We start from the raw sequence: 27,516 nt of genomic DNA, 5'->3' as shown, positions 1-27,516 counted from the left end.
GGGGATCCAGTTCAGCAGGTAACTAGTCACCTATGGGCTGATTTATTTTCCAGGGAGCTGATTTATTTTGTGCTTATATCTGTAAAGAACCTTCCATCTGGCAGAGCACAAAACCATCAACACTGTAATTAAAATGCAATTACCACCTCGCTCCTCTTCCAGTTACACCGTAATCCCCGAGAAGTCTTTCCATCTGTGCCAAACATGCACGCTCTCCAGCTCGTGCGCACGCACACACAAAAGGGGGGCCCGTGCACGCCACCCTCCCCCTCGTGTAAATGCACACTCACACCTAAACGCGCTCACACACTGAAGACTTTTCCTCATTTTTTTTCCCCCCATCCTCGCTCCTCGTACTTTCAGCGCCGCCCCTGTCAGCACTCCATGGAAACACAACCCCATCTCACAGCGTCCAAATCTGCTCTTCAATTCAGCTTACAGTGCAAAGCCTCTCTGTTTCCGTACGAACCGGCTCTTCATCGCCGCGCAGTCTCACCACAGTTGCCCCCCTACAATCCCGCACATTTATTCAAGATAACCGTGCCAAAAAAACAGGCGGGATCTGAACTCTGCTACCCAGCTGCGCTAGTCAGGCGCTGGTAAATAGTAGGTGGCTGGGTGCGGAATAAGCGTCGAGAGGGCGCTAAAATTCTGCCGTTTGCCACCATCTGCAAGTGTGTTTAATTATTCATTGCATGACAATGATGCTAGTTTAGCGGTAAGCTAAAGCAAAAGTAACACGTTGTGACAATTACGGTTGTGAATTGGGATATTGCAGTCTGGAATTCCTGGTCAATATCTAGTTGCACAATAATAATAATAATAATAATAATAATAATAATGATGATGATAGCAGTTTAAATTGTGACTATTCAAAACCTCAGTTGACTTTGCAATCAGTGAAAAGCTCAACACTACCTGATACTAGTACTAATACCAATTAGTACCAAAGTTGCACAACTATGTCATCGTAAGCATTGACAGAAATAAAAGTGTCACAGCCATCACAGTGACAGTCAGCTATTAGCAGCGAGTGTGTTTTGTGTGTGTCCTGAACTGTCCCTCTAGACATCCAACCTTAATTACTTCTGACTAAAACGGTAATTAAAATGTACCACAGCTTGAGTTCTACCTCTGTGTGTTTCATATGTGTTTGGATGTTTCGGCATGTGCGTGCCGAGCGAGTGTGTGTGTGTGTGTGTGTGTGTGTGTGTCACTGCACTGGGACCTTGGTGAGTGCCACAGATAAATCACCTCCACTCACAGCTCGCCAGTGCAGGGACGTGGGGAGAGGAGGGCGAGCGCAAGATTAGAGAGGGGGGTGCATAAGAAAAATGAGATGTGGTTAAAGGAGTTTCAGATGTGTGTGTGTGTGTGTGTGTGTGTGTGTGTGTGTGTGTGTGTGTATAAACAGGAGTTGCATGATGATTAAGTTACATTCCGTTATTATCAAGTCATATTAACGTGTGCATCTGCATGCATAAATGCTTTGAATTGCTGCAACGTGATTGGCCAATGAGTTGCTTGCTCATCAGCAATTGAGTGAACACTGCACCGAATAAAGTGGCCAGTGAGTGTAAGTTACTACTCTTGTAGTCAGACCCAATTCAGTCTGCAGACCTTTTTCTCTTTTATCTGTTCTATCTGCCACCGGACACGCTTTCCACGGCTGTAAAACCGGGTCCGGCGGTGACGCGGCATCGAGAGAGCAGCGGTATCAGGGAGCGAGGCTGCGCCATGCACTCGTGAGCCATACTTTTATTGCTATTGCCTGTGTATGTCAGGGCACCGAGCGAGGCGACGCAGGCAGAGGTGGGATGACAAATTGTGGGCAGCTGAAGCCACCGGGGTTAAACACAATTGTTGTTGCAGAGAGAGGACATTATTGGAAATGGCTTTGCCACCGTGGGCGCCTCTGTTGAATGGTTCTCTGCCTTCTCCCAGGCTAGCCATGATTTCCCCCCGCACATGCATTCAAAGAGAGAGAGACATAGAAAGAGAGAGAGAGAGAGAGAGAAAGAGGGGTCGGCAATAACGGTGGAAATGAAGTAGGTGTCACACGGACGGGGTTTTGGTGAAACGGGGCGCAGCGGGCAGTGTCGCAGTGCTGACGCAGTGAGATGAGTTTCCATAACTTTTTAGGGTAAGTGATCACACGCAGCGCACGCTAATGATCCTACAGCATGGCCTTGTCCTCTTTATTAGTAGCATTTTATGACGGTGACAGTCTTGTTTCTAGACTCCCTACCACACTAGGCGACATAAAACGCGCTTGGAAGCTTTGATACAAAAATCCAGTACAACATAAATGTGGAACTGAACCTGAACCTGATAGTGAAATAAAGATATTACCTAAAGCAGAAGCACCAACTATCAGTATAACAGAATCTCAATTGCTCTCCCAACAGGAAGTGTTTGCGCTCAAATCGTGCTAGATTCAATGACCAATCGGCTTCATCTTCATGTGCGATGACATGAGGAAAGTGACCTTAAAACCAGATGGAGAAAACTTGTCGTCGAGTTGTTACTTCTTGTAGTTGAATTTTGCAGTTCATTGCCACAGCAGCGGCTGTTTAACGACCTTGAATGTTTATTGCAGGTTGAAAAGATATTTTGGCTTCACCAAAAGTCTCACGGAACATAACAGCTAGTAAGCTAGCTGCTAATGGACCCCACAAGTGGGGGGGAATGGTATTTCCAGCTGTTGCTACCAGGCCAAACCAGTAGAAAAAAATCTGACAGGCCCCACGAGGATGTCATAGATAAGGGTTTTGTCCTATCAGCTCCGGATTTTCCTAAACAGGATCTAAGAGACGGATGGGCGCGTCGAACAAACCCAAAGGATTCAGCAAATGTCTCCATCTGGCGCGCCACTTGAATGATTTGTACCGAGCGATGAAATATCGTCGGACGTATGGGCCCAGCTGTTTTGACTTTAAACAAAAACGCGGAGGATGCTGGTGTGTTGGTTGTGTGCGGCGGCAGCGGCAACACAGAGGTGTTTGGTTCAGCAGAGGGCAGACTTATTGATTTCCTTGACATTGGGCTCTCCTTAGCATCCGAGGTGCTCTTTCCCCTCAGCTCTGATTACCTATGTGCACTGTGAGCCGGGCTTTTTAATCTTATCTGTAAAGATAAAATAATGGTGAGAAACCATCTGCTCCCATAATAGGAGAGCACCTGCAGCAAACCTATCAAGTTCTTATCAGGGTCCGTGGAGAGTTTCTGGAGAATGTATTGGAATGTCAAGCAGTCAATAGAACAACACAATGCCGCGGCTACTATCCCTAAAACAAAGACAGCTGAATGGCAGGAGAAGGTGTGTTTTTTTGTTTTTTTTTTATTTGCCACTCAGATGTTTATCTATAACCTGTTAAAATCAGCAGGTGGAGGAGATGCAGTGAGAAATATTAAAAAACAGCGTGGATTTCAAAATGAGGTGCAGAGGATGTGTAGAGCGACTGGCTAACCTGATATGTGACTGAGGCAGATGTGGGTAATGCTTTTTTTTCCTCCTGTTTTGTGAAGTGTAATTAAATGCAAATGTCTTTTGTCTTCATGCCTTACCGCGGCTTCATTTAGAAAAAAAATAATGAGTGACATTAGAACAGATAGACGTTTTTCTCTTGTCTTTGAATGTTTGATTTAAGAGAGCAGATGTAGTCTTTCAATTATTTATCATGTCAGTTCTATTGTGTTGTTACATTACTTTTCATTAATTTTTCATCGTGCTTTAAATTATCTTGTGAGTCAGACAAGTGGGGTCCACCAAGATGGTGGTGAACTTTTTTCTTTGTTGTTCCTTTCCACATTACCATTTTTAATTTGAATTTCTGTATTCATACGCAAGGTTTCCACGGATTGGAACATGTTTTGTTTTTTTCTTCCAGATCCACGCCTGAGGTCTAGTGTGACCGCTGTTTTAAAACAGGAAGCTTAAAGCAGTCAGGGTATAGAAGCTTTCTCGCTACTCAGCTCCCCTGCTGGTACACAACAGCAGCAAAAACTCATGCGGGGGAGAATAAAAGAGAGGCTGAGCTTCTCCTCCTGATGGAGGACTTTGGATAAAGTTACAGCGCAGTGCTACAACCCCGGCAATTAATTTGAGGAGGCAATGAGCCAAAGTTCAGCTTTATTATTTAGCCATGCAGGGTCGGGACGGCACCATCTTACAGGCCGACCTGCTGTCTGGACAAAATGGAAGAATCAATGAGTCCCCCGGAAAAAGGAAAAAGCTTTTCACTCTGCTCTTATCGGCATTTTTCCTTCTTTTTTTTTTTAAACACATCACATTTTGACTCAGCAGCTCCGTCGGCAGAACGCACCCGGAGCTCCCCGTTGTCTCCATCGTCATCCATCAGGGTGCTCCGCCGCGGCGCTCGCCGCAGTCTTGACACCAACCATCCCTCTTCAGGCTGCTGCGGCCACCGTCGGGGGGCGGAGCCGTCACCTGAGGGCTGCGCCCACGAGGGGAGGAAGGAGGTGAGGAGAGGGGGAGAAGGGGGGATTTTTATACACGAGGCGGCGGGAACCATTTCTCAGCGGCGGGTGTCTGGAAGTCCTGTTTGTCAAGCAGACGGGAGTTGCACGCTCATCAGAGAGTGGCGGTGTCGGCGGGCTGGATCGTTCAAAGAAAAAAAGGAAAAAAAAAAAGAGGTTGCAGCACGTCCCCTCGCTCGGCAGGCGCCACTCCGTCTTGCTAATGGTGACTGGAGAGCACAGGAGCTGCTGTGAAAAGGCCTCCTGTGTGTTCCTCTGGTGGTCCAGCGTGTTTCTCAGCTAGTTTCCTCAGAGCTACCACCCAGCGGGGGGGTTCCTGGCCGACCGGCCTTCTAAATCAAGACGGAGATGTTGTCAGCTGTGGCGAAGGGGACGGGGAGCATGTTAGCCGCGGCAGATTGAATTAAGGCCGAATCCCCCAAAGATCCGCGTTCAGGCAGGATTCAGGTCAGCGCCGGGAGATGGCGAGCGGCGCCGTATTGATTTCTCCCAGTTCCCAATCATATTACTCTTCTTCTGCGGGCTAATTCAATTCACCCTTTACAGACAGTTCACAATTCAGTTCATAATTACGGCGGCGGCAAATTACAATGCATCTTGCCGAACGAAATTGGATTAGAAGCCTCAAACTGTGCCGTTTGATTGCATCAAATGGCCGTCGCTGGGCGTGTCGGGACGGATTCGGGAGCGTCGTCTCACCAGGGCGAAAGGGGCGACGCGTCAGAGAGCGAGCCAGCTGGGCCGCTAATGTAACTACAAGTGTTCGGCCACAAATTAAAATTGATGTCATGAATAAATCAAGTCCAACTGGGGGACGATTCATTTGCGCGGAGGCTCTCTTATCGACGCGCCGCCAACTCCTGACGACAAACTTTTTTTGTTGTTGTCTTGGCTCCTCCTGCTCGTCCTCGGGAGGCCGTATCGTGTGTCATGTAGGTCCATTTCTGGCGTTAAGCTAAAAGTCATGCTAAAGGGCAGATGGCTCTGTACTGACAAGGCGCGCAGCCTGCAGCATTGATTTGTTTACTAATAGCTGATGGAAACCCTAGAGCGCCTCTCCCTTTTACCACCAGGGAGATGAATAATAAATGACTTTTTAGATCTTTTTTTTTTTAGCCGTAAAGTGATTACTGAAAGTCCATTCAGTCATGTAGTAATACACTGTTTTTTTCTTTAAAATAAAGGCCTCCCAAGCAAAACAGCCCGTTTTTTCTTCCTCACTGTGAACCTGCACATGAATGGTGTGTGGATTCTAGAATGGAAGTCACTTGAGTCGAACATGAATAAGTCAGTCTGTTCCCATAAATATGGCAAAATGGCACATCCATTTTTGTCTAGCTGGGTCCTTTAAATCCGCCTCATTCAAAAGTGTGTTTTGTGCATGATGTGCCCTTTAAATCATAAGATCCGGCTGCCGCGGCAGCAAACAAACAAAAAAGGCAAATGGAACGCTGCAAAGCATCATTCGGGGCTTAATAATAGCGACGCCGCTAAATAACGCCTGCCAAAACACTACTCGGCTTGCAAACTCTCAGAGACAGACAGCGGGCAAGAGATAATTTAATCTTCAGATAGAGCCAAAAAGCAGAGACAAAGATCTTGCGCAGAAAACAGAACACTTTAATCTTTCTCCCCACCAGGGCTGGAGGCAAGAGGAAGACAGACGGGCAGATAGAGATGCGGGGAGAGAAAGGGGGGAGACTGAAAACAGACAGAGCGATAGAGACGTTGATATAATTAAATGTGACTTGCTCCTCGCACCCACCCAAGTCTGCGTCCATCTGTACGCGGCCCCCGAAACCCCGACGCGAACGACGCCCACAACAACAGCCAAACTGAACCTGAACCGAACCGAGTTGCACGTGGCACGCGCGCACACACACGCACAAAGTGAACATCTGGAGTGTGCACCAATGGACCTAGCCCTGTGCCAACCTGCCTAATAGCCTATGGAGTCAATTATAAGAGGGGAGAAATGTTCTGGCTTAATCGCTAATGGTGCCATCTGGATAATGGCAGATTTCAGAAAGGAACTTTTACTTCTTCCTCTTACCTGGTCATCTGGGGATGTCTCATCTGATCACCGGCCTGTTTCCGGAGCAATGGAGTAGAACCAAAGAGACCAAACAGTTTTTCATATTTTAATGACACCCCCCACCACCCTCGCCCCACCACACCCCCACCCTCCTCCTTTTTTCAGCGCTCAACTAGCTAGCTGCAGTGATCTGGGACTCTTTTGTGAGCAGTTAAAGGAACCATGTTTAAAAATATCCTAATGGGAAGCAGGCGACTGTGCAAGTGTGCCACTTTGTTTAATGAGATTTTTTTTGTTGTTGTTTTGCATGCGTGTGTAATAAATATTATCTTTCCACCTGCCACACGATTTTTCGTATGACAAAATGTTTCCTTTTCAGCTATTGTTTGTCAAAAACAACAACAACAACATTTTATTACAAATAACAACTGTATTGTTTTCCTCTGTCCCCCCCCCCAGGAAACTCTCGACTTTCCTACAACTGCTGTGGCATTTTAACTCGACATCAACCTCTATTGCCCGGAGCACAATGCAGCAGTATCAATTTCCCCTCTACAGCAGGTGATATTTTAACAAATGTGCTCCAGCCACAGCCAGTAGAGCTGAGGGGGCCGGAGAGGTGCAGGGTTATTTATCGAGACCTGAGGGGAATGATGGCGGGGGCAGCGGGCGGCAGGCTAGGAATGCAATGCAGGCAGGCGGGCAGGCGGGCGAGCGAGCGGGCGGGAGATGAGGAGACACAGAGATTGTCCTAAAAAACACAGGGGACTGGAGGGAGTCCACGGGCAAGGCGAGATGGACGAGAGAGGCGCGGCCGGGGAGCCGATAGATTGAAAAACACATTTACTTAGTGTCTGGCATAGCGCGCCTTACAAATCCAGCTTGGCATGAAGGACAATTTGGAGGGAGAACGGGCGGGCCGTCGACGTGAAGGACATCAAACTGAATGGAACACAGAGTGAAAGAGAATTAACTGGCCGTGGAGGTGTAGCTGCAGCTTCATTAAGGGAAATAAATATTTCTTGGGCTTTTTTTTTTTTTTTTCCTTTCTGTGTCTCATAAACACACCAGCCTGCTTCCGTGGAATCCCTCTGAGTGCGCCGCGCATCCAGGCAGCAGCCCAACAAAACATCACGTTGGAGAAATATTGTACTAATTAATGTACCAAAGCCCAAAGTGGACAAAAATAAGGCCACAACTGTTAAGTAACACTGAGCCGTGCAGTGTTTTAATAATAATGGGTCCCTTATGTATTAGCTGCAATGATGCGGATAAAAAAACACTCCAGTGGAGAATTCTGGCAGAATTATCAGGGGGGAAAAACAGCACAATTAGCCCTCTGTTTGCAGCCTTCTGAAAAACACTGGGTTTTAGCTTCCTGCTAGGACTGTTGAACTCAAATGTTTGGAAGGAGACAAAAAATGATATGTGTGGGGATGCTGTCTCTAATCTGGGAGTGGCATTGTGCCTATTGTGATGTCACAAAGGGCCAATTTCCAGACCTGCATGTTTTAGTGCACATTGCCTGAATGGTGGACAAAACAAAACAATCTGAATGTGTCATGACTGACATTGTCAATGTTTAGCTAAAGACTCACATTACTATTAAGGTAAAGCTAATGTCACATCACCCGGGACCTTTAAAGAGCACGGAGGCATGACAAAGGGACGTCAAGCGCTTTCTAGTCAAGACTCGTGAACGTTCCAGCTGTTGTTTTGTTTCCATTACAAAGTAAACTGACTGTGCGAGGACGCAAAGATCTCAGGGAAAATGTGGAGACTAATTTCACCAGATGGAGGCAGCGCACGGGCCTACATACGCAATGAATGGGAGGCAATTCAGAATTAGGAAACGACACAGCGAGCGATTTTTCCCGCGTTGGGGAGGGATCTTAAATAAGGCACGTTGCTCTGAATCACGCCGACTCTTTTTTATGGCTCATGTGCCCCAGACACAGAGGGCACGGCGACAAACGTGACACATATAGTGGGGGAAAATTAAAAGCCAACCCGATAAGACTTAGGCGACGCACAATCTAGCAAAAGCAAGCGATGCATAACTCCAGCCACTAATTAAAAGCCCGACAGTGGCAGCAGATGTGTGACTGAGAGGTAAAACAAACGCGCGTCTGATCTGTTATTATTTGTAGGGGAAGGGGTTAAAGAAATAAGAGCGGGGGGCTAACGGCAATCTGACAAATGGAGAACAGAGTATATGAACCATGAAATGAACACTCTGGCAATTGGAAGGCAGGAGGCTTTCAGCACCATGGTCAGCAACAAAGTGCCTGCAACAGCTCACTGCTTGAGCGATGGTATTCACAAGGCTAAAGAGAGCTGCGGAGAACAAAAGGGGTGGGGGAGGCAGGGGATTGTGGGAAAAGACGAGGGGTTGGTGGTGGTGGTGGTGGGGGGGGGGAGCAGAGAAACCAGGTGGAAAACACAAGGACTTGATGGTGTTTTGGAAAAGAGCAATAAGAAGGTTTGTCAGTGGCCATTTATCGTGTTTTGGCGGAGGGGAACATTAGAGGGTGCCATGTTAATTAGTTTTTTACATCTGCGTTATTTATCTCAGAGTTCACTGGAGCAGGACCGCATGTTTTACTTAGCTAAAAAAAAAAAAAAAGAGTCCACAGATTTCTGAAAAGCAGCATATTTAGCCCTTTGTTTAGTAGCGTTAGAATACTGAGTTTTACATGTTTGGAAGGGGATTTAAAAAACAAGATGGGTGAAGGCCGAGCCAAAAGCTGACTAAGGATGCTGTCACCATCCTTGGAAAGGTCTCGGTAAAGTATCAGTCCCCTCTGTGACATCACAAGGGGCATATTTCCAGAACCGTGCACTTTAACGCCCGGCCAAGTCGGCAAACACAATGTTGCTGGGAAATATCAGCGCTCTAAACGAAGTAATTTCCAATGCACCGCGCTCACATTATTTTGGACCTTTAAAAGTTGCACAATAGAATAGAATGGAATAGTTACTTGTCGGTAAGGTCAATTGAAGGTATGCATTTTATTTCCGCCGCCCTTGCAGCTGTCAGCCTGTCTGTCTCCAGGTGAGCTGTGCAGGAGTTTATCAGGCGAGAGCAGAAGGCAGAGCTCAGATAAAGTTAGAAGGAGAAAATAACCTCCACCACCTGGCTCCCCTCCCCCCACCCCGCCACCACCACCACCACCCCTACTTCCCGCGAATACCTGCTTTTCTCCCCCATTAATTGTTGTTGTGGTGTGGTATCCAGCCATTAAACAGTAAATAAGTCATTAACTATGCCTGCTGCCAGGATGCCCTGGGCCAGGACCTGTATTTGTTGCAGAGAAATGGAAGCGGTGGGCCCTGCAGGCACAGAGGCCGAGGTTAATGCAGTTGGGTTGATGACAGACAGCCGGGCTTCTCCTGCTACTGGAGTAAGACGAGCACGCAGGCACACACACACGCGCGCACACACACACACACGCGCACACAAGCACACACAGGATTTTTCCAGATATGGAAAAATAAGACGATAATCTTGAAGGCATAACTCTATTCTATATGATTAATGACGCAATTTTCTTGGCACCCCTGATGCAAAGCTTAACCCTGGCTGCTAATTGCTGCCCACAGCTTCGCCAGCACAAGACGGAACGGAACAAAATGCGACTCAACACGCGTCAACGGGCAGCAAAACAGAAATGTCTTGCATCCTTTTCCAGCGCAAAAACACTTTCTGGCCCCTCAACTCCTCCTACATGGTGAATCACTCTGTTTAAATGTCCATGTTTGATTTTTATTACGATTATTAATATTTTGTTTTCTGTCAATATTTTTGGCCCAAGGAGACATTCATAGCAACACTGATTCTTTGAGCTCTTCAGACTGTCAAAAACAAATCAGAATTTCAGGGTCCGCTGCTATGAATTCTCTGTTAAAACGGGATGAAACTTTCATTTGCGGCAAAAGGGAAACGCAACTGATCTCGCCAGTTTACATCATGTAACATTCATTACGAAGCTAGAAAGAGCAACGCTAAAGCGAAAGCAACACTAGACGAGGATCAACTTCAAATCCCACAATGACGTCCTGGTTTTTGTTGTGTGTGTGTGTGTGTGTGTGTGCGTGTGCGTGTGTGTGCGTGTGCGCACGCGAGCGTGTGAGACGCACAGGTTAGAAAATAAAAATAAGCAAAGGTTGGAAAGACAAAATGATGAAATGAAGTGTAAGAGCAGGAAAGAAAAATATGTTATTCACTTGACATTTAATGTTTGGTGAAGTGCAACATGTAAAAAGATTAATCTTATAGAAACGTCTGGGAATGTGGGCTGAATGTTCGCTAACACGAAACCTGCTTTCATTGAAATGATCTGTGCATCAGCGCTGATTCTAAAAAGACAAAAAACACCTCAAGTAAGCATCAAATTTACTGTAAATTAGAAGTTGTTTTGCATTATGCTGTTTATATAACTTCTCAATCTACTTCCCTCTTCAAGTGCATTAAAAGGTTCTATTGAAACAGACTTAATGAGATGAGTTGACAAGTGGAGAATCTGTTGAAAAATAGTAAAAAAATAAAAAAATATAAAAATAAAAAAGGGTGACACGTGTTTGGGGGTGACAGAAGCCGGGAGGACAGAAGACGGAGCGTCAACCCCTGAAAGACTTGGCAGAAGGAAAGTAGACCCCAGAGACGTATTAGACAGATCTCAGTATGTCACGGCTGAGTGGCTGAGAACACATGGGATCAACCACAAATACAGCAGACTGGTAAATAACGGCACTTTAACAAGGCTTTGCTGACAAAAAAAAAGAAGTCCCAGCGATAGTTTCTTTTTCTCTGTCTTTGAGTTAGCGCCACATCTCCTCTCGTACTCAAGTGGTTGCTTCAAAGTCCCAGTAATAAAGTCCTCCCAGTGAACAACTGCCTTTGGTTCGCTATCAGCATTTCCCCAACTGCTGCATTCTCGCTATTTCAATCCATTCTGATAACTCATTTTAAGTCGTCGCCGCTGCAGTGGAACCTTGCATCCTTAAATTCTCATGACAAACGTATTCTTATGATACACAGGTGACAATTCCACAATCCTGTTGAAACCCAAGCCAGTCCAACTCAAACAGACATTTATGAAATCAAAAGAAGCGTGAGACGGAATTTGGCTCTCATGATCAAACCGTCTCTGCTGTTGCTGGCAAAAATGAGGAGTGAAATAAACATTTTACGTGGGCTGAGGCAAAAAAAACAAAACAAACAAACAAACAAAAAAAACACGTGTTCAGGCTTAAGAGAATGGTGTCAAAATCGCAACGGAGAAAAAAAACAAAGCCGCCAGACGCCAAAATGAAAACATCCCATCCTATCACTCACCATCAGTGAGTGATGGGGGCTGCTGTTATTCTAATAGGACTGTAATTAAAGAATCCATCTCATCTTGCGCACGCGCACACACAAACTGAGACAGAGTGGTGGCACGCACACGCACGCACGCATGCACGCACACACACACAAAGACAAAATGATAACACACATGATGAAGGCAGAAAAAAAATGCTTTGTTCTTCTCGCCCATCGACGGCCCATCAAGGAGGTGTGTCTGCCTCCCTCGTTTCTGTGTGTGCGCGTGCACGTGCACGTGTCTGGGAGGGAGCAGGGTATAAAATCATTCTTAATTACACATTTGTCACATGAAAAGCATTCTGCCTACTTTGTTTGAGCTCTAGCAGCCTGATTAATTCAGCAAGCCGCACATTCCGACTCCTCATTATACACAAAACTTCCACTCCTCTCTGTCGTTTTATCTACCTCTCCCCCCGCCGCAACCACCACCCCCACTCTGCCGTTTGGTCCTCGACAGTTTGGGCTTTTCATTCGAGCGCGCTGATGTACGGCTGCCAGATTCCAGGCGGCCGCGGCCGCGGCGACCGTCTCCTCGGGGGGATTCGCCGCTTTTTGACAGCGACACGTGGGCTGTCAAGGCGCGCGAGACGCTGGCTAACGATGATAGGACAATTAAAGTGGAGGAGGGGGACACGCTGCTCCTCCTCCGCTATTTATGTTCCTCCGCGGCTGTAATCCGCAGCGGCGTCCACGCTGTATCATTAGGGATAATCAGATCCATCACTGGGAACCCGTCTTTGCACATTTGAGCGTCGGCGCTTGCGTCGAGGCCGGTGTTTACCATCAAAACTGCTCCACGCGTCCTTTCTTCATTACCGTCCCAGTTCACCAGAGCCAGCTGAACAGACCTACAGGTTTTTCAGCGGAATAGACGGGAGTGTTAGTTGTGTTTTTGATCAAATTCGAGTTGACCAACTCAAATAAGGAAGGGTGTTTCTGAGAACCCTCTGAAGAGGAAACACGTCTTCCTTATCTAACCTGGAGATACAATAACAACAACGTGTGGCAGTGGGGGGGAAAAAAGTAACAGAGTTCGCCCGTTTGCGCTATCTCCATCCCTGCTTCCTCCTCCGCGAGCTTACAGGAGAGCACGGGTTCACCGCTGCATCCCCGGAGATGCGAAATCTCGACATGAGAAAAACAAACAGCATCTGTTTACTCCCTCTCAAAAAAAAAAGAGTTGACAGGATCTGCGCCATGGCAATCACATTCACACGTGAAGGATGAGGCAAAGTAGTGTGGTGCCGTTATCACACCGTAATCCCGGATATGAGGGGGTTTTGTGGGAGTAAAGTCAACACTGCCTTTGCTATTTGCAAAAATCTCAGAGAGGAGCCAGTGAAAGGCCAGGGCAATTTTCAACACAAAGCAAGACCTTTCATGTTTTGTACAAAAGAAGCTTGAGTTCACGGAACTAATTTTAGTTTTGCTTTCATTTCAATCCCAATATGAGAATTGGGTGCAGATATTGTGCCAAATTAACTTCTCCACAACTTTATCTGAACATGCCAAACCAAACTTTCTATAGGAAAAGAAAATCAATCAATCAAAACTAAAAAAATAAAAGTCTTTAAATTTAGCTAAACTGGAAAAATGAAAAAAAATCATTGGCACAAAATAAGAAAATAGAAAGGGTTAGACTTTTAAGGGTTAAAACTACACTTTCGTATCAGATTTCTTTTTTCTACATGAATCTTTTTAACATCTTTTTTTTCCATCGGCAGAGTGTGTGAAACATAAAACATTCAGTGCAGATGTGACCCAGGAATCAGAGATAAGGAAGGATACCCAGTGGGGTGAGGGTGTGGCAGGGAGGAGGAGGGGCAGAGCGCTGATACATACGCACATAAGCAGGGAGCCGACCGGCCGGAGTCGACGGCGTTGTGTTTTATTGATATTCAGTTTCTGCAGGCGTTCGGTGAGACGGTTGAACCGCGCGGACCTATCGGAAAAACAGCCTTGATTTATGGAGATGCAGGGGGCTGACGCCACATACCACAGGTGGCGTCGGGAGATAGAGCTCTGCACGGGCCACAACCCACCTCTCCCCCTCACACACACACACACACACACCCTTGTGCTCCAGCGCCAAGGCCAACACATTATATCACACTATATGAGTGTATTAGTGACTGAGAGAGTACGCACTCGCTGCTGTTGGAGAGGCTATAAATGTCTCTCCTCACAGCAGGCCGCCCTACCACCAGCAGGCTCGCTCCCCACCCCTACACACACACACACACACACACACACACACACACACACACACAGTACCACGGACGCTGCATTGAGTAAATTAGTGGAAGTGGCTTGACCTAACCACATGGGGCGCCGCCACAGTGGGGAAAGGGTCTCCCTCCAAACCTCGACATGGAATCAGCAGTGAAGTGTCTGCTAACAGCTCCACAACTCACCTTCCCCTCCGGCCACTCTTCTTTTGGCCTCACAGGCTCCATTGTAAAGGCCACTACGGTCACTTCAGTGTACCATACATGGTTTTATACTGATATGCCTTTAAATGTTTTTTGACTAAAAAATGTCATATTTTATCACTTCATTGAAAAACAAATCAATGAGAAAAAAAAATCACAGCTGATTTGAGAGGGTTTTTATTGGGCGGGTTGTTCATTGTGTGTGGTTTTGGACTGGGCCAACGCTGAAGCCATCTTCGGCTTTTCTGGGAACATGGAACAAAGAATAAACTGGGAAGCACATGACTGGCATAGAGCTCTAATGAAATCTTTAAGAGCAGCCTGGAGATAATTATCTGCAATGAAAACATGTAGCTATATCGCATATCTGGAGCTACACAACTCCAACGCAAGTAAGTAAACCTAAGAACACAATCATTAAATCATGTGGCAGCAACGAAGAAAGCAGAGATGACCTCCAAACACACACATAATTAAATAACGCGGGGAATGTATTTTTACTTATTAGTGCGTGAACCATAATATTGTTGGCCGTATTAATTAAGCCTGCCTGTCAATTAATTACATAACACTGTGGCATGCCTTTGTTGTGGCTACAGACTAAAAACAGAAAAGCCTGGGAAAGGAAAAAAAAACCCTTCATATTGTTTCAGCACCGCGGAGCTGTTCAGTTTGTTACGCAATAGAACAGCACTGACAGCCTGGTAGCAAAGTTTGGGATGCAATTTCAGGCATTTTTGCTGTTGTTTTTTTCAGTTCTTCCAAGGTTCCTTTGATACATAACACAATTGACTGGTTAGCCAGTGGAATTAAAAAGTACCGTCACATTTAGCATCTCATAACTCTGCATTTGTCTCATTTACTGAGATCCACTCAGAAACTAAAACAGTAATTTTACAGAGTGGCAGAGTGCAGGACACATTGGCTGTGGAACTGATTGTGAGCCAAGCTCTGGCAGTGTTCTAATATTGACGAGGTTTAAAAAGGAAAAATGTGTTGATGTTGACCTTCAAAAGGGCCTTTAAAATGTTTAAAATATACATATATATGAGTGTATGGGTGTGTGTGGATACATGCATACAGCGAGAAAGAGAGATACATTTGTAAATATGTGTAAAGATATTGAAAGATATTATCATTGAAGTCAAGTGATGGTGATTATGCTTCTGCATATTGCTAATCCTTTTCAGAATATTATTTATTTAAACTTGTTTAAATTATTTTGACTTCAGTTTTTGTTGCATTATTCCAGATTCAAAATGCAGCAGTCTCTGTGCGATCAGGTTCGTCTACAAACATCGGAATGCTATTAGAAATAAGAAGGGACGCTGCGGCAGACCTTCCGGACATTAACATGTGCGCCCTTAACGTGTTGTGCGCTGAGCAACTTCCCGCACGGTGCAACACATCCTGGAGCCAACAAGTGAGCATGAATAAATCAGCAGTGGACGATGCGCAGATGCATACTGCATGCCGGCACGCGCATACATACTTCATACGTGGTCACGTTGCAGGGCTTCGAAATCTCACGGCGCGTGTTGCGGCAGCAAGTCGTCGGCAGAGCTCCAAAAAAACAATAAAACAGCAGTCTACCAACAGCTTAGCCCATCAGCACACTGTTAAATTACAACCATCAGCATCCCCTCCCCCTCCCGCCCCCTTCCCCCCGCCGCTGGATCTAAACTCTCGTCTGTACCACCAGGAGAACAATCTGCAGAGTAATTAGCCTCCGCCAACAGACAGTTACAGGAAGAAGGAGGACGTTTGGCTTGATTAAATTATTAAACCGCACAAACAAAAAAACAAAAGCAGCATCAAAGAGGCGCTGCGGCTCTCCTTCAAAGCTCCTCACAGTTCCCTAAATACAGAAGACACAGAGTGTGTTCTCCCAAGCCACTGGTTGGCATAATTAGCTAAATGTGTGCGTTTGAGAGGGAGACGGTGTGTGTGTGTGTGTGTGTGTGTGTGTGTGTGTGTGTGTGTGTGTGTGTGTGTGTGTGTGTTTGTCTGTGTGAGTGAGTGTGTGTGAGTGAGATGTGATTGGACTCGTTCCTTCAACTACTATTTAAAATAACCAAGTGGTTAACGACAGCTTGATGCCAGCGTGCCCCGCCCCCTCCACCAACCCGCCTCTGCATGTGCACGCGTGTGCAAACACACACACACACACACACACACACACACACACACACACACACACACACACACAAACGCAGCCACATGCAGGCATTAAACAATAGTCTAATTGCTGCATTTATAACCCCTCTAGCTCCACCCTCAAAAAAGCCTCCACCACCACCACCACCCCCGACACACACACACACACACACACACACACACACACAGAAACCTCCAGCCCACAAATCTGTGAATCTGGAATTGAATTTAGCCCAAGTTGAGGGCTGCGCTGGCATGAAAAGACTATTTGATTAGAACGGCAGTTGTTTCATTTGTGGTGCAGCAGATTGCAGAGCCTCTCTATCCGGTGTGCAATCTGTATTCATTACTCTGTGTAAAAGGATGATCCATGTCCTGACACCATGCTCATCATTTCATGCAGATGCACAGCAGCTCGGCGGAGCCGCTATACCATGGCCTCCGCCGTCCCCTGATATCCTCGCAGCGCTTCCTTCCTTTTCTCCTGCGAAACGACTTCCTCCCCCTTTTTTCCTGGTTCCAGGGGCCCTTACAGCATGAAGCCGTGACAAATGACCGGAAGATATGGACATTTTCTTGAAACAAGATTGAATTGAAAAAGATAATTCCGATCACGTGATCCGTTAAAATCACACGATTGATCAGGGAATGGTCTTTCGAATCTCTGTCTGCTTTCTGCTCACATTCACTGGCTTCCGCCTCTTTCTTTTCATTGGTTCCACCCCTGCTGCCGTCCCCGATGGCGCCCCACAATCTTCAAGCCAAAACTATTAAAAGACACTGATCATTTTAAGCTGCATGACACTCAGCCCTTTCATTTTATGGTTTGGGTCGCCGGATTTACCTTTTTTTTTTTTATGTATGTGAGTTTGCATGTGCTCGAGGTTAATATATTAAACTCCTTGGAGTGTGTGTCCACGCATTTATCTAATCTAATAAGGTGACAGGCACAAGGACGACGCAACATTGCTGTATTTCCCAGAAGCAGGGCGAAATGTTGATCATATCGCATTTTAGCATTCCCTAGCATTAGCACTAGAGCTTTTAGACGTTCAAATTAAACTATTCATAAACAAATAAATTAAATTCATGATGTAATTCTAGCAGATGTTTAATGTGTGCCTTGTTGGGCACGTGTCGTGGGCTTCAAAAGTCCTACAGTTCCACCAACCGACTCTGTCTTCTGAGTGCTTGAGCGCTCGATGCACTCAGCGCCTTCATTTCGCCAAATTAGCTCCATTGCTGCAGCGTCTCGCTCCGCCATACTGCTGGGATCTGAATGGATGAACCACTGATGGCAATCCAATGGACGCTAATGAGCAGATACTGGCCGCAGATGTTTCCACGCCAGACGTGTCAGGAAGCACATGCTGTTTGAGCACATATCACGCGCAAACATCACACATTCACAAACTCTGGACCCAACGTCTCTCTCCTCTAGTGTGTGCTGAGAACAGTGCTAGGCAGTGAAAAACTGTGAGAGCAGAAGAAGGAAATTCTTTGGGCACAGATCCATTAATGTTGTTGTTGTTTTTTCCGGACAACAGCCTCATTATAACACCACAAAAGATTGTTGTTGAGGTAGTTGAATGACATTTTCAGCAGAGGTGGACATGATTCTAAGAGTAGAACCCTCAACTTAGAAAGGATAAGTGGAACTGTGAATAAAAAAAAACTCTGCTGAAACATGTAGGCAGGCATCATTAAGACTAACACTTACACTGTGTGTCAAAACACTATGTTGACGGAAAAAAGCTCAGCAAAGATATTGGAATACAAGCAAATATCTGCTATTTTCCCAGATGAGATGATTCCCATTAAAACGGCCATTAAAATCCAAAATCCACGTGAGCAAAATACATTCCAGGTCCACGCCCGCACACTTACACCTCTGCATTCATATCTTAGGAGCACTTTGCCGATGCAGTAACGTCAATCTCAGAACTCGATATCAAAAGTGTCACGGCTTTATTTCAAAACATGCCTATAAGGTCTTTGGCCAACTTTTAGAGAGAGAGTCAGGCTAAAAATAAAGCCATGAATTTTGATAAGGACCCCTGCGTCAGTGGAGATAACCCAGGGAAAACTCATTTTGCTATCAGGAAGATGACTTGAAAATTCATTCTGTGCTGTTGTCATATCCTTTTGTCCATGTAATTATGAAGTGATCTGGGAAGCGTCAGCCCTGACAATGCGAAAGTATGCTTTAGTTTGCCTCAACAGAGCAAGGTCACCGCTGATACCCTGCGCTCCCCGACACCGACGGCTGATGTCAACCGTCTTTCAAAAAAAACCCACACAAGTCTTCCCCCCGCCACTTCCCCTCTGGGGTTTGAAACTACAAAAAGCTCAACTTTCCCGGGCCTGTGTGGCGCGTTTGAAGATGAATAATCCCTTTGGCAGAGTCACAGAAGAAACCAGTGTCTCCCCTCCTTCTGAAGAGGGAGAGGACCACTAGCAAAGGATGCACGCCTATCTACCTTCTTCCATATGCTGCAGCGGCGGACGAGAGCAAGGGGGGGAAAAAAAGGCATGTTTGTGGAGCTTGGAAGAAAATAGGGGCCAAAGCGTGTGACAAAGTATAAATATACCACTGCATGTGCTTGAGTGAGTTCTGATGTGGTGCCTGTCCATGGGAGATCTGATGAAACAACAGCACCGACAGTTCTGGAGATCTGCTGGGCTCAGTGTGGCCTCGACATGGAAAATCTGGATCTGTATTCAATGTTCACATCCCACATCTGTGCAGGGACGCCCGTGCTCGTCTCCAGTCCGAACTACAGAGAGACATCACACAACAGGCGGCAAGGGGCGGGGCCACCCTGGAAGAAGTGGGAGCGGCAGGGGAGGCGCTTCGCATTGATGCACAAACAAAGACAGCCAGAACACTGTCCAGAGCTTGTGAAACATTGTGAGGACCTCCATTACACAGCGTTGCACGCTGTTACGCACTCTGACTGGACCCAGACTTCCCAGAAATGACGTCCAATGCGCCAAATTTAGCATGAAAGGGAAATTTATTGCAGACGCAAAAAGTCATTTATCGTAAACACACCCCGGCAGCTCCTTCTCTGCCTCCTACACCCACTCCTCCTGCTTTTGTGCCTGCTAGATGGGGGTAAAAAAAAAAAAAAAAATCAATGTGCATCACATCCATTACTCTGATCCTGCGCTACCCCGCCCCCCCTCACCCCCCCGACCCATCTCGATCTTTACATCTGGGAGCTCACTTCTCCACTTAAAACCTTTCTTTGGTGCTCCGGCTGCAGACGGCAGAATACTAATTGTGTATTTCTCAAACTGATAAGTAAATCACACATCAAAAAGTGACACGCTGTGCAGCGCGTTAAAGGGCCTTTTAAACCCAATTAGGCATTGTGACATGTGATATCTGAGATGTAATTTCAAACTCATTTGTGGGACCGATTCCCGGGCTATGCCAATGACTGCACGGTCATGCGATAGCGGTGGCGTGGCTGTCAGTCTCTTCGTTGCTTTTTCTTGTTCGATGGGTGTCATGATACTCTAGACCAAGTTGGGTTTGTTGGGTTTGGTCAAATCAGCTGAGTCATGTTTGATCAATAGATCACACCACAGATCTTCACTGTTTACACTACACAAGTCGCAGCTGATAATTTAGTAGCCAAAGTCAAACCACTGTTGGCTTTGTAATTATTGGTTCGAAAGGATTGCTAACCTTAATTAGATCTGACCAACTCCAATCCAAGGCAAGAAAATCACCCTTTTCGCAGTTTAAGTTTCTTTCTTCTTTTTTTCACCCATTTGTCATGAAATTAGATTGTTTGTGGAATCAAGCAAAGCCCATTGGTTTGGGGAAACCATCTAAAAATTGGGACTGGCCAAAAAGAATCCATTGCGTCACGTCACTGATTGTTTCTGGGTCCAATCAAAATTGATGAGAAACAGAAGCTGATTAGGTTGATTAGTGTCATGACGGCACGATCCACACTGTGGCTTCTGAGACGGTTTTAACATCGCATTTAATGTTCGACTTAATGTGCCATCCAACTTATCACCCAGGACAAATTGCATAACATTACCGGTGATGAATTTAAATAGGTGAGTATTGTCTGGAGCAGTAAAACAGTGATGGCTCTGCGGGGATTCTGGCTAACACATGGCCTCTTCCGCATGACTTCGTCCTCTTCCCTGATTATAGAGAGTAACCGCCATGCGCTGCGCTTTCCCTGGATAAGTGAGGCTTACAAATCACCCCTGCAGCAGTTGGAAGAGTTGAAGGCGCTCGGCACAAGGTTTTACTGCCTGTCTTCTATGAATGGCTCCCCGAAGGCTCCTATGATAATAGCTCACAGCCGTGCCCTTCACGGAGCCTGACATCCAGCACACCCCTACAGCAGAAGGGAATGGCGTATCAACTTACCCAATGGGGTGTCATATCAACTCATCCACCGGGTCATGGTCATAATACCGGCAGAAGATGAAATGGAATCGCGGGAGCAGGCACATCTCGCTGGAATTCACTCGATTGGACATAAAGACGGAAGGCAGGGCGCGGCCGTTGGCCACAGATGTGAAGACTTTGGCTTTAAAGGACGCCTCAGGTACCAGGCGGGTGTGCGGCAAATGCTTGTAGCTTTGACGGATTTAAAACAAAAAATTGGAGCAAGGGATTTGACCGACTCACTTGTTAGCACATGTTATGTGGCGGGGACTACAACATCCTAGCCAACCTTATTTAAGACAGAAGTGACTAAGTGACCTTGCTGACATTTTGACTCATACATTTTCCGTGCAAATAACGCAAAACACAGAAAAACGTCAAATCACGATGCGAAGCAACAAACGAAAATTAGTCCGGGCTAATGATGTGAGCGAAGGGGATTGAAACACCGCCGCGAAAATAAAAGGAAGACGAACGGACCAACGAAAAGAGAGACATCCGTCCGTTCGTCCGTCCGTCCGTCCGTCCGTCCGTCCGGCTGGCCGTCCATCATCACCGGCGCCACGGTGAAGCCAATTTCCACAAAGCTGCTAAGCTGATTGAGGCAGACCAAATCTGTTTCACCAGCTTACATTCCTTCAAAATGGCCATCTCACTTCCAATATCACGGGCTTTTACTGTTCCCCATTCCCCTGGCTCAGGCTGAGAGTTAGCAAGGCTTAGCTGGATGAAACACTCCAACAGGCCGCTCCTCCCCGGGAACCCGCAGATATCTCTATAGCGCAGCCTCCTCTGCGCAAAAAAGCCACACTTAGCGCCCGTTTGCTCACCCGCGCCGTTATTGTTTTCTTCTGAAAAAAAAAGAAAAAAAGAAAAAAAGAATACACGGAATCATCACGGCGACGTGAGCACGGCGGCTGTCAAGTGGAAAACCTACACGAGGTCGGACGTGCGTCGGCCTTCCGCGAGCGCCGTCCAGTTTTGTGCAAAAAACGAAAATGCACAGGCAGCACTTAACCACAACACCTTCTCCTGGAGTAGATTAAATTCGCACGAGGCCTCTTTGAAGGAGGGGAAATTGGACAGATAAGAAACACATTTTCATGAAAGGAGCCGGCGAGGGAGTGTATAGAAGAGAGGCAGCGCGCTGGAGACGAGACTCACCTGTTCTTGGTCGTCCCTCACACGGACCGCTGCTCATATTGTGCTTGTGTGTGTGTGTGTATATCTATAAATATATATATATAAGACTTATCAATCCGTCGGTTTATTGTGTCATATTCACCTCGGCGGTCACTTTTTCCCGGCGTCTCACTCGGACTTTTTCCCTCGCTGTCATTTCGCCACAACAGCAAATATCCTGTTGGCCCGAGCAGCCGCTCTATCTGGCCCAGGGATCGATCCGGCTCCAAGCCGAGGCCTCCCATTCATCTCGGAGCCATAAAATGTGATTAGTGCTGACTACAGCACTGCAGGGAGATGGGCTGATAGTCTCAGATAGACCGGACTGGACTGGACTGGACTGGACATGCTACAGGAGGACAGCAGCAGCAACAGACCGCTGTGGCTTCTCTCTCTTTCTTTCTTTTTTGGTTTTCATTCTGTCACTTCCTGTTGACTTTTTCCAAGAACCGTTTTCCCCCAGCTCTGCCCCGTCCTTTCATCCTGATCCCCGTGTATTAATGTTTAACTAGAAAGCCATTTTGGAAACCCTTCATGCCCGCTTGTCTGCAGTCAGACGTTTCTGACAGGGTTCTGCCCTCTGCAATCAGACTTCACAACTGCCCGCGTAGAGGTCCAAGTTTCAAACCACACGGTTACCACTGCTGCTGCTGCTGCATCTTTCTTCAATTTGCACACACCTACTTGTAGTGCAGACTTTTTCAAATATTGTATGCCTTTAATGAGTATGATATTCTGATTCTTGTTGTTAAGTTTAACAATTACCTTCAAATAAATTTGATTTAATTGTACTTCTTGTTCTAGTTCAGTTTAGCACGTCTTTCATGCCACTGCTGTGATGTTAAATTTAATTTGGAGTACTGGAGATGGGATTTTTTTTGGTTTATTTTTTAATTTGCATTATACTGCACGGCTTCATTCATGCTTATCCTTCTGCAGGAAGGCAAAAGCTAAAGACTCAAAAGTCCTCCAACTGCAGATTCAGTTGAACAGCCTGTTTTAGAAATGAACACAGCTACGGTCTGTGTTTTGGATCCTTGTTACCAAGAAGGCAGTTTTTATGACTGACCTGTGTCTCGCGAACATTCTCCACGGTGAAGTTGAACCAGACTCTGAAGCGAGGGTTGCACGTATCGGGCCGGATGAAGAGGTCAAACTCGAACTCACTGATGTAGTCGACGCGGCCCAGGTTCCCTGCAGAGGAAACCAAAACAGCTTGCATTAGCATTAATTGCAGTGTGTGCCTCTGTGTGTGTGCCTCTGTGTGTGTGTGTGTGTGTGTGTGTGTGCACGCATGTGTGTGTGCACGGACGGTTGCCGAGCAAACAATCGCGGCGGATCATTTCATCCCTCGCAGCTGGTGAGAGTTCAAACAGAGAGGCAAAGACAAATAGTGAGGCTCTAATTGACAGATGTAAAAGTCAAGTGTCTGCAAACGGGAGCTTCACTGTCACGCCGCTCTCCGGCCCTCGCACACAGGAGACAACCGGAGCAGTGAGTATGAGGAGAGCGCGCACACACACACACACACACACACACACACACACACACACACAGGGGCCTAACCAGCCGTCCGTGTCTGACACAAACTACACGATCAACATCAAAAAGATCCACGCGATCAGTGGAAGTATAATGAGTCCAATGGGAGCCGTTTGGCGGCCGCCAGTTCTCAAAGCTGTCTATGAGACGAGTGGATGGCGGACGATTACGTGCAGAGAAAATCCTCGACTGTGGGCACGTGCGGCGAGGACTCTCTTCACACAAATGAATGATGAATCACAGCAAAATGAAAAAAAAAAAAAAAAAAAGATGCAGCCATTAGCCAGGAAGAAGACGGCGCTAGCTAGCTCCTCGCTGCAGCTGTCACACAATCTGGCAGCTCGTTTCGAGCAGGCGCCGCTCTACCTGCCGCGGAAAAGGCCAGTCGGCGCTGTCACTTCTCAAAACGCTGAACTAAGGCAACGCGGGAAAAAGCAGCAGCTGTCGCCGGGCTCGCCGGGGCTCAGCGCCCGTCCCTCGCAGCCTCGAGATCGGGCGCCAGTGTGGCCACCTGTTGGCAGGTCGCCACACTACAGTGGCACACACACACACACACACACACACACACACACACACGTAACGCAGACAGCTGATCACAGGCTGATGGGCTAACTTCCACACTGTCAGGGTTGATCCCCGTCCTTCTGCTAGCAGACAGAGCTAATCTTCCAGGCAGCTCACAGCAAAGGCAGTTTTCTAGCACTGGTTTTGCACAGGACAGACACACGGAAAAACAACAACAGAAACAAAACAAAAAAAAAGCAGCGAGTATTTCCGGAAGGTGACGGCATGTGTCAGGAGAACTAAATGTAAAAAGGGGAGGTTTCCATGACAGCAGGCTGATGATAGGTACCTATTTACATCTAAAGCACATCCGCCACTGGTTTCCCAGCTAGCGGGCTAATGGTGAGTGGCATCTCATTCCAACAAACCGGCAAAAGCTGATTTCCAGAGCCAGACGTTGGAGCAGACACCTCTGGAAAGGTGGAGCGAGCAGAAGAAGTGAAGGAAGAGCTTTTCTCTTTGCTGAGGAGCTCACTGACAGGCTGGAGATGGAGGTTGAAAAACACCTTTAAATTCATTTTGATAGATAGATAGATAGATAGATAGATAGATAGATAGATAGATAGATAGACAGATAGATAGATAGATAGATAGATATGGCTCTGAGGTGGAAGGTAGGCAGCTGCTTACAGTTGCAGAAGTTTGGACAATACAGTCCAGTGTAGTGCGACAGAAATAAAGGGGGGGGGGGGGGGGACCAAAGTCAAGCCAAGGGGTGAACTGAACCGAACTCATCTCGGCACTGACAAAAAGAGGGCGACTTCTGTTCCAGACAGATGTGTAATGGAATCGATCACCTCTCACACCAACATCACAGCCCCTCACAAAGCTGACATTGTCAAACGGCAGCCTATTAGAGCGAGTGGATAACACTCAGTCCTAATAACACTTTTTCACCGATGAAAACGCAACCGGCTGGGCTGGCGGGGGGAAAAAAAAAAGAAAAAGTTCTTGACCACTATCTGATTTCTTTAGGTCGTTACAATAGTTTTAATAGTTGGGAAAGAGGAGCGCCGTGGAGTGAGCGGTGCAAATCAGTCAAACCTCCATTGTGTCGGTCACTTTAGAGGGACAAAATAAAACAAATGTCACTTTGGTTGCTCACATTTACTCGTAGTAAATGTCAAGCTAATAGACAAGAAGAGCAAATATGCCACTCTCTGCAATTTTTCTTTTGGATTAATGAATTAATAAACTCTGTATTTATACCAGTTGCAAAAGAAAAAAAACTTCATTTGGCAGAGCAGTGGAAAGAGACCGAATTGATCCACGTCTGCCTCCGCTCAGGAACAGTGTGGCATGGGAAGCAGCAGATAGCAGCCATGGGCAGCTGGGTTATTGAGCCCGATGTTTGAGGACCTGACGTGAGAGATTGCTTCAGCCCTCACTGCTAGAATTACACGTTCAGCCTGCAGAGCAGCAGGGATATGACACATCGATGATCCGGGCTTTAATTTTATGGTGGCTACCTCCAGATTCAAACACTTTGGTGGTCTGGTGGTCTGACCCTTTTAATCAATCCAATATTATTCAGTAATTAGCCGTTCTAAATGGCTAACTGATATTTTTTTTTTTCTCTTTCTGATATGCAGTCTAGAAGCATTAAAAATTAAATAGTCTTTAAAGACTCTATTTCATTTACTATAAAGTAAAGATAAGGTTTACCGAGTCTGTATGATGTTGGAGAGCGATGCGCAGTCGGGCCGGATTTGTCGGGCACCATTTTTGGTTCTTTATGATACAGACAGACTGTATTAGCAGTAGCGAAGCTAATGAAGCGCAGGCTGAAATAAGCAGATGAGAAGGAGGGGGGTGGGAAAGGCACAATTTCCAGTCCTTGAAATTTGTCTCTCTGTCTGCATGATTCCTCCTGAGCATCATCGTTCTCCAACATTCTTCTTCAGCGGTGTCTTGGCACGTTACGCCGAATATCAATCTTTGTCCTTGAGGGAAAAACCGGAGCAGCGTTTAGACATTAACAAATTGGTTTTCAACGAAGAGCTTAGCCCTGCCGGTGCAACAAATTGCTGGTTCTGAACAAGACTTTACACATGGCAGCCTCCTCCTTGAGGAAAAACCCTGAACAGTCTTTTCCAACCGGTTTTTCCAGCTTTACGTGCACGCGTGGAATTAAAAAAAAAAAGAGGGACAGGAACCAGGAAAAACACACAGGTCGAGTACGGACGATATATTAGAATTTTGCAAATAACAGTTGCAAGGCCAATTTTCTATAATTCCTTTAAACATTCCCGCTCTTGCCATTACATCCACAGGAGGGGCATTAGTGATCTTTACACAGACCCTAAAGAAGGAAGGTGCAGTCCATCCTTGTAGGTTCTCTTGATTTTATTTGAAGAAAGTTCAAAATCGTATGACATGCCGGCTCTTGTCCACACTTCCTTCCTCAGGTAGGGGGGAAACCTGTGTGCTTCACTCCTTCTTCTAACCTATGCCCAACATATACCATGTCTGCAATCACCGCCACCATCTGTCAAAAATAATAGTGAACTCTAAATCTAAAGTTAAAAAAAGACAAAAAAAAAAACACTAATATGCCAACACTAAGTTAAACCGCTCCTACAACAGCAAAGCGTACACAGCTAAAATATGAACAAAGCTGTAGCATGACACTGAGCTACAGGCTAGATAAACATGACACAGCAGACTGGACAGCCAGACATTCAGGGACAAGCTTATAGAGCGAGTGTGTGTGCGCGTGTGTGTGCGTGTGTGTGTGCGTGTGTGTGTGTGTGTGTGTGCGTGTGTGTGCAGCTGGAGAAGGCAGCAGAAGAACCTGCCTAATGTAATCCCATTATGGGGGTACAAGAGGGAGCAGTCACAGTGCTCAGCCCACACAATGGGCCGGCCTGCAGCCTGTAGCTATCTGCTGGATGGATGCTTCCCGCCATGCAGATGGATCACGGTGTGGTGGCGGCGGCGGGCCGGCCAGCCTCGGGCCTGAGGTGGAACTCACTCAAACAATCGGCCATTAGAATGCTAATAGGCGGCGGGCACGGCGTGGCAGGGGCGCTCGTTTGCTGCGGCGCTGCCTACTTAGCAGACTGCCACATCCTAAATCTTTTTACGCTTTAATCCATTTTAACAAACTGAACTCTTCTCGGAGCATTAATCAGGGTCTGGCCCTCGGGATAACAATTCACCTTGCTAACAAGAATCACCTTTAAGTTGGATACAATACTGATGGCTACATGTCCAAAATAACCTCCTGGTGTTTCCATGTCTACTATGCAGAGATATTTAATATATTTATGCAAATACTTACGCACAACCTTGCATATTGTATTTGTATTCA

The 27,516-nt window shown here is 46.4% G+C and overlaps 1 protein-coding gene across 1 annotated transcript in view; it reads right to left on the bottom strand.

Annotated features, from left to right (window-relative positions):
* agbl4 (AGBL carboxypeptidase 4) overlaps positions 1 to 27,516 on the bottom strand; it is a 350,340-nt gene that overhangs the window by 200,799 nt on the left and 122,025 nt on the right. Inside the window, exon 4 of the mRNA XM_076022940.1 lies at positions 23,167 to 23,291. Within this exon, the coding sequence (XP_075879055.1) occupies positions 23,167 to 23,291 (125 nt within the window). The remainder of the gene's footprint in view (positions 1 to 23,166; positions 23,292 to 27,516) is intronic.

This window comes from Nelusetta ayraudi, unplaced genomic scaffold (assembly GCF_046127955.1).
Source record: "Nelusetta ayraudi isolate G7.1 ecotype Tasmania unplaced genomic scaffold, CSIRO-AGI_Nayr_v1 ptg000013l, whole genome shotgun sequence".
NCBI classification, from domain to species: Eukaryota; Metazoa; Chordata; class Actinopteri; order Tetraodontiformes; family Monacanthidae; genus Nelusetta; species Nelusetta ayraudi.
This window is presented reverse-complemented; position numbering and strand designations above follow the sequence as displayed.